This window comes from Sipha flava, unplaced genomic scaffold, assembly GCF_003268045.1.
Source record: "Sipha flava isolate LNK unplaced genomic scaffold, YSA_version1 236_pilon_pilon, whole genome shotgun sequence".
Lineage (NCBI taxonomy): Eukaryota > Metazoa > Arthropoda > Insecta > Hemiptera > Aphididae > Sipha > Sipha flava.
The window spans coordinates 320011-331885 of NW_020272878.1; the positions used below are offsets into that span (position 1 = coordinate 320011).

General features: G+C 27.9%; 1 protein-coding gene across 1 annotated transcript; it reads left to right on the forward strand.

The window, feature by feature from the left end:
• The first annotated feature begins 358 nt into the window (after window positions 1-358).
• Window positions 359-10256, forward strand: LOC112683821 (homeodomain-interacting protein kinase 2-like). The gene is made up of 3 exons (XM_025554990.1): window positions 359-752; window positions 3770-4182; window positions 9741-10256. Exons 1-3 carry the CDS (start codon window positions 359-361, stop codon window positions 9975-9977), a joined length of 1044 nt encoding a protein of 347 aa, XP_025410775.1. The 3' UTR covers window positions 9978-10256.
• Window positions 10257-11875: the final 1619 nt, after the last annotated feature.

The window sequence follows — 11875 nt, forward strand, 5'->3', positions numbered from 1 at the left end:
CATTGAGAAATATCAGTATATTTGGCTACGTTAGATTCTATAATTTGAAATCAAACTTAAAGCATATCTCAGTTGATTGTAAATGCTCATAAAATGTACAGGTATATCGTAGGGTTCATTGAATGCAATCTGAATTATATTATTGATCCGATTTATTAATTACTGTTATTATTTTGCAATAAAATATTTTTACAATATTTCGCATTAACAGTATCATTCAACAAAATATTAATGGTTCTGTTTATCGGGATGATTCGGATTTCAAATTTCTAGATTTATACATCCGAATATCGTAATACGAATTCACTATACCCTTTAAACATTTTGTCTCGTGCTACTAGATTGAGTGTAATTGAATATGGACAAAGACGCTCTGCGGGACAAAACGATTCGGTCTAAGAGTGCCGAGTACTCTGTACACAATCTGATCGGAGCGGGCCGTTTCTCTCGGGTGTATCGGGCTACAGATACAGCCACCGGCAACGCGGTAGTGATCAAGGTATTGAACAGTGTGAACATGGAAGAGCACCTCCGCTGTAGCCTGTACATGCAAGAGCTGAGCCTATTGAACAGGTTGAAGAGCAGTCCGGTGCGGGAGCGATACGTTGACCTGAGGGACGTGATCCAACTGAACACGGGCGTCATTTGTTTTGTCATGGAAATGCTTGGCGCCACCTTGCACGCAGTGATGTGTAATGTAGGGACGTTACCGCTGTCCGTGTGCCGACTAATCGTCAGGCAAATCGCACAAGGTACGTATACGTATATGCGATGCGCAAAAGGATGGGCAAATGTTGACGAGAAATATCAACTCGAGGCGGTAACGTTGGGTCGCTGGTCGATAAAGATTTTTATTCCGAATAATAAAAAGTCGAAATGCGGAGAAATATGACGAATTCAACTGCATAATATTGTGTGTAAAAAACAAATTATACCTATGAAGACTAATTGTTTAACTACTACTCATGAATAAGTAATATAATTAACTGTTAGTTCGGTTTTGATTGCCGTCAAGTATGCACGCTTATTTTGATAGCTATTCAATAACTCTTATCTAGTCACCGTTTACCTTCACGGCTTATCCCGTAATTCATATTACTTACGTAATTATATCGTCTCAAAAAAAAAACAAACATTTCATCATAAATGAAAATCCTGAGGTGACCTCCCCTACAGACAAAAAAACAAGATTAAACGAAATAAATCTCTTTACATTTTCTCTTACACCCAAGGTAGAATATAAGAAAACCAAACTATTCATAAGCCCAAATCGGTTTTTTGTTTTCGCTATACGTGATGACGTTTACAATAATACACCTTCTAACAAATTTCTTAACTATAATACCGAAACAATTCTCAGTTTACATAAAAAAATATGAGTAATATTTCCGCTTTTGTCTCTAATTTTATGTTTTTACTTTACGATACAAATTTTGTCTGTAAATCTACATCCTCATGTGTTATCGTTTGCACGCGTTTTTATGAGCATTATACTCATAACTCACTTTTATCTCATTTAATGAAAATGTTCGTCAGTTCCCATTCTTACCAATCAAATGATATTTGCCCGTTACGGGTTGTTATTCGAAATCTCCGCCCATTCATATCACATGATGGGATACCGCACATTATGACATCATTATCATCCTCTCAGATTTAGGATACCATGTCATCAATCTACATAACATTAAATGATTTTTAAATAAATTACCAATGCCACGTTTTTTTGTCGTTATAAGAAAAGTAACCAAAAATTCGGATATATGCGAGCTTGCATTTATTTTTAACGCAAAAGTAGTAGTTGAAGAACTACACCCGCCTAAAAGGTGACCACAGTGTCACATATGTCAGTTTTACTAACATACCAGAAAATGCCACCATGATCTACGTTGCATTATATGTTGGGTAGACCGCTTCTCAGTTTCCGGAACAAACTACGTGATTCTTCTACCAGATGTGTCTTATGTGATGGTAGTTACTCTGCCAATTATAAAGGCTGTCAAGAGTATAAAAAACGTTTTGTTCAACCAATTAGGCGAGATCCTCTCACAACTACTTCTTTAATAAAAAATTATTCTTCTAAGCCTACTTTTAATGTCACCTCCGCTAATCCATCCTGTAATCACTTTAATGTAACTTTCTATCGAAAAATTCATACTCAGTGTCTTAATATTAAAAAATTATTAAATTCCTTTACCTCCAAATTTACAAAAATTATTAAACACTTCTTTTCTCTTCTTACTCTATCACCCAATAAAACCCAATTATAATCATCTCTTCGGAAGTTATTTCATATTATTATCTATTATCTTATGCATTTTCAAACTATTTATATGTAATACACATTTACGTTATTATTATTATTATTATTATTATTATTTTTATTATTATTGTTAATTTTAATTTTTTCTCTAATTACGTACTTTATTGAAATTGCCTTTATTAAATGAATAATTGTAACATATAATGACCATAATTATTAAGATATTATTAGTTTAAATTAATAGCTAATAAAAATAACATATAACTAACTGTTTCAAATAAAATTAGAGATATAATTCAAACGTAGCTTAAACGTAATTAAATAGGAACTACAAAATGTTTTTTTTAATTTCAACACAAGGTGATCTTTTTTAAAACTAATTGGAATCTGTTACATTTTTATGAAGTTTATATAAACAAAAAGTTATCAAGTTACCGATGAATGCAGTTACTAGATAAGTGATGAAAATAAAACAATTTGAATTAGATAGTTAATGACCACATCTATCAGATAGAGTGCATACATAGAGGGATGAAAGTTTATATTTGAAAAATAGTTATCTTCATTGGGATAAAGTTTATACTGGTGATTAAAAAATATCTTAAAATACTTTTAATTAATCATTTTTAAAAATTAAAATGTTGTTAAAAAGTCCTTTAAAATATTTTCTATGTACATCAAACCAGTGACTACCAATATATAAGGACACTGACTAGTATAAACATTATAAATATGTTTACTTTTTATTAACTTAGTTGATATAAAACATTTTGTTATTATTTTGGCATTGTATAACACTATAATTATGTAAATCTGATTATTGGATTAGTATTTATAAATTAATTTAAGTAATAAAAAATATTTGAAATAATAATTATTTTAAAAATGCACTGAGTTTTTATCTAGTTCTTCCGACTAGATTACAATGAAAACTATTCTCATCAAGTTATAACTAATAATAATTATACGATAAGCTCAACAGATATTTAAATATAAGGGTGTATATATAATGTGATTCTTTTAGTAGTAGCATGACGTTTCGTTTTATTGGTTAACTGTATATATAAATAATAAGACTTAATTCACGCTTTTTTTAATATTTGTTTTTATTTAATATCGTAAATTATTTAGTTATAGTAACTACTAGTTATTTACGTCTTGTTTTACAAAATTTTTACTTATTAAATTTAATAAAATTGATTTTATTAAATATCTGATTAATGGTAATATTAACAGAATTGTACTTTAGTGGTTTCATCTTGTTTAATTTTTAATTTTAAAATTAAAAACCAACGACAGCCATAGATTCAATTATCATATTTTAATAAAGTTTAAGACACACAGAGACTAATAAATAACTGTAAAAAAATTGGAATCACATAATTAATGACCACAAATTATACTCGAAAACACATAAAAGAGAAAATTATAAGATCTAACTTGGCAACATGAATATTATATATATTTAATTAATATATAAGTTATATACGTTTTTTCCTTTACAAGGTTTGGCAGGTCTGAAAGTCATGGGGATTGTGCATGCTGATCTCAAGCCGGATAATATAATGTTTTGCCCGGGCACAGTAAACAATCACCGGGTGAAAATAATCGATTTCGGTTGGGCGTTTTATGCAAAGGATGCGCACACTATGTACAACCAGAAAATTCAAGCAATCCCATACCGCGCGTCGGAAGTGTGCTTCCGGGGCAACCTGGGCCATGGTCTGGATCTGTGGTCATTGGGGTGCATCATGCCAGAAATAATCACAGGCGCTAAATTGTTCGACGCGACCAAAGAAGAACAGTTGGTCAAATTGTTCATCCGTACGCTGGACGTTCCCGATTTCTTGATATCCATCACAGAGAAACAAAAGGTGAGAGAAGAAATTAAACCCTCTGTTGGTTGGATTCGTTTCCAGGTAAGTCGATTAAACAGCAAACATTTGTAAATATTTGTATATTGTTGTATGTTAAATGTTGACATTAGTTTTGGGGTTACATAATAATGGTTGATCTAATAAAATAAATTAAAAAAAATAAAATAATGAACATATAAAGGGGTAGTTTATAAATTGCATAAATAATATAAAATTAAAAAATAATATATGTCATGAAAATGAAATAAAGTCTTATACTTAAAAAATGTTAGTTCAAATACCTAATCTTTTTTTCAATAAGTATAATTTTGATACTATTATGATGAATGTATTATACTTTAGGTATGTTTTTACATTGATTTTCATTTTTATAACTTAAAAAAAAAGTGGTAAAAAATAGTAGTACCTATATATATAATATTATATATTTAATTAAATGAAAAAAAAATTAAATATATATACTTTGTGTCATTAACTTTTTAGTTACTACACAATATTATTTGGACGATTATTTTTTTTAATTATTTTTATTGCACTTAATATTAAAGTTATCACATTACTCATCTCTGAGTGTCAATAATAATATAGTTTTAAAAAGAACATGGTACCCAAATACCACGGAGAAAAAAGTAAACGTTTTCGTACAACATATAATTTTGTTTTCATAGCAAAAATAAATAGTTTTGTGAAAAATATTAATTAAAATATTAGGATTCGTTACTTTCATACGCGCTAATATGAAAGTATATGACGAAAATATAAAATAATTTGTAAATTGCTAAGAATAGGGCTATAGAAAATCTCTAAACTATTTTTATCTCGAAAAAGAAAATCGTAATAAACAAAAAACGTACATTACATTTGATACTGGAAAAACGTGATAAAGAGGCTGTATTGGAATATTGGCTACAAAGCGCGTTTTTATTTTTAGAAAAAAAGATTTTGCCTTTTTCTTTTACAGTAAGAAGTTTTCGTGCAACACTTCTTTAGATTAGAAATTGAACACGGATTGTAAGGTACGCTTTGGAATCTCTAAGTAATTTAAAAAAAAAATCTCAAACACGCTACATTGTTGTTAAAAACAAGATTTTTATTTATTAATTCAAAATTCGTTTTATAATATTGTAAAAATACATACTTTTAAAAGAAAAAATTTGTACATATTTTATTGTTTTATATGTTTTGCTTATTTGAATTTTCATTTAATATAATACTACATTCAAGTATTAAATTAATTACCTAAACTAATGGAATATATATAGACAAGTATACATTTTAAAATTATTTTTAATTGTTAATTGATTAATATATATATTAATAACTATATATTTCAAATTAATTTAAGAGATTTTGCCTTATAAAAAGTTATTCTGAACCTAATCATAGTATGGTCGCGTTGAGTTACAATAATATTAGGCAATTTTCAAAACGATATTAAATGTTATGATAATTAACCATCGTTTTACATTGTATGAATATAATTGTTTTAATTACCAACACTACACGTTCAGCATGTTTGTCAGTTAAACACATTTGTACCGATATCAATAGTCATAGTTATTTGTAGTCATCAACACATTTTTTCAACTGTATGTTTTCATCGTGGTTACATTAATTTAAAGCCATCTGGTTTTAACTAGCTCTGATCGCATTTTCGAAAATATATTATTTAATTCAAGTACGATTATTTGTTCTTTTTTTTAATTGCACAGTTAGATTAAACGATGATGTACCTCCACACGCGTTTATATTTTGTTCCTATGAAATAATTATTTTTTTAATTAGACATCCCACTAAAAACACACTATCCTCCTAAAACCCAATTAGAATAGAGCTCTGTAGTTCTTCGAGTCCAAATAAATTTTAACGGACATTTTTTTTATATTTATTAATGCCCTACCTATTTACAATGTTCGTAGTACTAAAGACCCAATGTCCATTATAATGAACATTTTTATCGTTTTAATTTACTATTTTTTAATATTTGTTTTTTACTTTGTATCATTAACTAATTGTCCATTGAAATGGAAATAATTAAATACGTATTCGTACCGTTATGTAATATCTGATAAAAGTAATCACGCATATGTTTTCGCCTCCAAATGATCACTAGCTTAAGGTTAATCTTACAAAATGATGATATTAAAAAAAAAAAAAAAAAATGGTGGGTCTTAATAATATACGTAATGGTACAAAATTAAAAATAAACTTGGGCAGTAACGAAGTTATAATAATTGTTCATTACAATGGACATCGGAGATCATAAGGCTTGTATTTATTTACAGATCAAAGATAATTAATATAATTAATAAAATAAGATAATTATATATTTTGATTAAAAATTATCGAAAAACCGATGGTGAATTTATAAAACCCGGTGATGGATTCATTTTATTCATAGACTTCAGTCGTCATCAAAGACCTGTTATAGCATCAGCGCAAATATTGTTTTTTTTTTTTAACATACAACTATCGAAATAGGTATAACGTTTTTCTTGTTAGTAAAAAATTTACCCATATAAAACCAATTAAAGTATGTTAGTAAATATGTATTTAGCACAGCTATATAGTAATGTCTTTCTGGTCACAAAAAGTTTGAATTAAAATCTCTAGGGAAATGGGAAAAAACAATTAATGTATTTTACCGAAACAATAAGTATCGTTATGTTGTAAGTTTATAGCGATTTCAACCACTTCAATTGTTCTGTATTGATATAATATATGAATCTATTTAATACAATAAAAAATACATTTAAATTATTATAATCATGGTGACAGGGGCAAATCTGAAGCCTGGTTAAGGGAGGGGGGGGCGAATAGGAATATTTATGAGTGATATATAGAGCACATGAATACTTGACCGTTATTTAACCAATTTATTGAAAAATAAGTACAACGCTTAATACAATTAATGGACTAGGTATCTTTATTTAAGTATCTATAAAAATTCACTATTCAAAAATATTAATTACAATAATAATTTATCATATCTTTTTTTTCATTCGCAAACCTATTAAAAACCTATTAATGACTTCTTCTATATTTACAATAATGTCTTTATGTGTGTAGTACACATAATACGGTACACGAAGTATTTCGTTATGTGATAAGTTATTGATAACACAATCTACGTTTGGTTATAGAAATGGTTTATAGGAATTAAATAAATCTTAAAATACGGATTCCAAATATTCCTATATCTCGGCTTATCTGTATATTATAAAAGCAATGGTTATAGCTCGGTCGCTTGGTCGTATATAGAACCGTGATTATTTATTATCATGAAACATCCTCTTATACAAATATATACTTAATTTATAGGTATTTATAAAATTATTATATATAACAATATAAAAAATATTAAATAAATCTGTAAAAAAAAAGACCAAAAGGGGGGGGCAATCGCCATGTCGACCCTCCCCCCAAAAAAAAATCCACCTGACGATAATCTAATCTTGATTGCTTGAGAAAAAATTCACACGTTAAAAAAGTGATGGTCCATATTATCAAGTTATTTTAAGTTAGCAGTATAGGACAAATCATTTCAAAATTGTGTTTAAGCATACACATATATATATATATACGAGTATATATGTATATATAAATACATAAATAAAAAGATTATTTCAAATGGTTTCAGGGAATATTATTTTAGAGTATTTACAAATCTTTAAAATATAATTTAATAAAAAAACATTTATGTACTTGTTTTAATATGTATTTTATTTTTATATGAGGGTTCTCACTATGTTTAATTTTGTCATACATGACAAATATATCATAATATCAGAATTACATAGTTATTTAATTTATTAAAGTTGGATAATAAAAATATTTATTTAAAGTCTTTATCAATGTGACCTCTCTCTCCTTTCAACATTTTTAAACAATACTTTACAATTACTTTTTGTACGAGTAACATAGTATAATAAATATTAATAAAGTGACAAATTATTTTAAATATCAAGTGCTCAAATGAAGTTCCCCATTAACTCAAATCCAATAAAATATTTAATAGAACCGTTCATTTGTGAAGTATATGACTTATAAGTGTGTATGTGGTTATGTTGTAATTATTACATAGATTTTATATATATTTGCATTGTTTTCTATGACTCGAATTCAAACGTAAACGTACAAGAGATAAAGATGTTATCATTATTAAAGTTGTAATAGTTTTTACAAGTATCATTCTTTTTCATTTTGTAGCAATTACTAAATAAATTTGAAATGTATCATGAACTTAACCTTTTAACAATTATTATTTTTTGAACTATTTCTTTTTTACTATCCTCCAACCTAAATACTTTATATCATTCTATTGTTGCTATTATCACTATTCTCCGTCGATGTATAAAAAATTATATTAATTTTTTTTGTGAAAAAATATTTACAACGTCATTTGCACAACTCACTAAGCATTTATATAATACAATCGAATGATTTGTATTTTATATTTTTCACCGAAAAAACGAACAATATGTGCTGACAACGCAGTCACAATTACTTTCATTTACTTCTCAATATTTTTACGTAAGTCTTGTTATAATACTATTTTCATACATGTTGTGGTATTTTTTTAATTGTTTTACGGGGGATACGCATGACGGGTTGTTGGGCTTACATGATAAATATTCTACCAGGGGTAATATTGTTGATCGTTCGTCAAGTATTATTCTCCGTCACCGTGTACTATTATAATGTGTCCATCATCTATACCCCGTCTGTAACGGAACTACTACGCTTCAGATTGTTTCTACGAAGTTGACTGGGTTTCAAAGCTGAGGATGACGTTATAATACTACGCCTACGTGATATGGTACCTCTAAAGTATTATAAACACAATATAGCCGTTTCTTTGGCCGGGCACCTATTTAGGGATCATCTGGGTCAAGAAAGGGAAGACAGAGGTGAGTTTTTCACACGAAAAAAATAGTAAATAATATAAACATCAATTTTATAGTATGATTTTGTAGCATAGAAAATTCAGGAATTATAACAGATAACACTTTGAAATCATCAAACACAAAATAGCGTAAGTCGACAAAATTTTAAAATTTTTGAATATGCACATTATCTATTATAATTTATAAATCAATTATGTTTATTAGATTATTATTCGATAAGTATATCTAAAATAATTTTCTTAGGACATTTATGTGGTACATTAAAAAAGTATCGTTTGATATATATTGATTAAGTTCAAATATACTGTAAATCTAATAAATATTTATGTGACATTATATAAATAATTGAAAAAATTATTTAAAAATGATTAGGTATACTTAATAAGGTTCCCTGTACATTTTACACTCGTTAATATTTCAACATGGTAATTTTAAATTGAAACCCGTACGCATACAGTAGCTGGTATAGTAGAAAAATATACGGTTATTTGAATGAAAACATAAGGTATTCAACTAAACATGGGCATATTACAATTACAGTGGACAGAAAATTTAATAGTTTACAGTAACAACATAATACACACTAAACGCAAACACAATCTATTTTTATCTTTTCCTTTGATAATTTTTCTTCTTTCATCCTTTTAATTCATTTCCTTTAATTCTGCATGTCATTTTTGTTTTAATTCACAGGATTTCAAAATGGGTACATACGATCGACTACGTGATCCACAAAAAACCAAGGATATTGCATGGTTTGTGGATTTAGTATACAAAATGCTGAAGGTAATGCCGTACGATAGGATAACTGCAGCGGACGCGCTATCACACCCATTCTTAACGATGTTGCACTTCATCGATTATCCACACACAGCGATGACCAGAAGAAATATGGAAATTATGAAGAAATGTGCGCTGCAAGAAATCTAAGCCGTTATATAACCGAATGATCGTTAATATCTATTATAATTATTGTTTTAGTGAAAGTAAAAATCTAGATTAATTTATTTTGTTATAGTATCGATGCGTACGAAATACGAAGTTTTTTTCTCTTGTCGTAAAACGTAATGATTGCTCTTCAAAATTCTTCTCAAATTCATCAAATTCTTGTGTAAATGTGGTAAAACAATAATTTTTTCAGACTTCATGTAATACACGTAGATAAATGAATTGTTGGTATTTTTCGCAAAAGGGGAATGTAGTTTTGAACACAAATAACGTTAACATGAACAAAAGATAATTGATAAAATTAAATATTTGTAGATACATATACAAGATACTTAAAAATTATATAAATTAATTTTCATGTTTAATAATTTGTAATATTTTTAATGTAAAAAGTAATTGATAATAACACGAGATTAGGTTTATTTGAAAGTTCTAAAAAAATGAATTGCTGTATGCTGTACAGCTAAATGTATTACTTTATAATGCTTGTTGTTTTTCTTAAAATTTGTATTTTATGTTTAACAAAAAATATACTTAAAAAAAAACGTCTGTTCCTCTAAATTTAACAATTAAATACTTAGACTACAAATAAGGGACAATAACTGGTGAGTGGTGAGTAAGTGAACATATGGCAAACTTTGAATATCTATTAAACCACACACTCTTAACTAACGGTGATATTATTACAGATAATTTGCAGATATTTAATTACGATTAATTATTATTTTTATAAAATTAAATATAAGTATGCAGTAGGTACATATATTACTCATATATACAATCAGTTTAAGGAGGTGATATAACATCGTAAAAATATAATAATAGGTATATATATATATATATATATATAACTAAATAAAACGCGCGTAAACGTTTCAAATTCATATTCTCGTATATTCGTCTCTATTCAGATGACGATACAAACAATGATTGTTTAGATACTCAAAACAAATTATGTCCAAACATGGCAGACCCTGTCGATTTCTGAAGGAAAAATGATCCCGAGAAACGTGTATAACCTAGCGTTTCCCAAACCATAGGGGTCGCGACCCAATACCGGGTCGTGACCCAATATTGGGTCGTGAAATATTTTTCATGGTTACAAATGTTCAGAAATTTCAAGTAATAAAAAAGGTAGGTTGTAATCTCGGCCCGATAATATTTACAGTAAACAATGTACCTGACGCGCAAGATCTACAGTACATCTACATCTACTTACAAGTAAGTGATATTCAGTATGTTAAAAGGAATATATACAACGCCTCCTCGTGGTGTCCTCTGGGTAATGCTAAATGGTTCTCAAAAATATTATAAGAAAATTATACAAATGTACATTTTTATCCGGGCCGAGTTTACACCTAAATTATTTTTACCTGCAAAAACCCCGGACCGAGTTTACACTTAAATTATTTTTACCTGAAAAAAACATGGGCCGAGTTTACAATCACCCATATAAAATATGAATTCAAACGACGATGATAAGGAAGCGCATTGTAATTCATTTAATTTTATTTTACTCGTCAATACTCAGTAATCGGTTTTTGATAAATTTTCTGCCCAGAACATCTCTAACTATCAATATAGAATTAAAATAATAATTATGTTCTTCATTGGTAGTACCGGTAGAAGTGATAAAAATTTGTTCTTTAATATATGTTGGAAAAAAATTAGCACAAAGGTCGTACATTATCCATTTTATTCTCATTTCAAATATAATTTATAAATTATGATTTTTATATATCATCATACATTTTTTATTTGAATTATAATATATTGTTTAGTATATACTTATATATACTAAACAATTTTTTTGTTTAAACTGATATATATATGAAGTGATATCACTTAGATTTTCAAAGTAATCGAACATCGTTCATGTA

Bases quoted from the DNA above. Each gene is read 5' to 3' on its own strand.
- LOC112683821 (XM_025554990.1), top strand. From the start codon at position 359: ATGGACAAAGACGCTCTGCGGGACAAAACGATTCGGTCTAAGAGTGCC. The intron at 753-3,769 runs GTACGTATACGT...TTCCTTTACAAG, and splicing joins CGTCAGGCAAATCGCACAAG to GTTTGGCAGGTCTGAAAGTC. The intron at 4,183-9,740 runs GTAAGTCGATTA...TTTAATTCACAG, and splicing joins TTGGTTGGATTCGTTTCCAG to GATTTCAAAATGGGTACATA.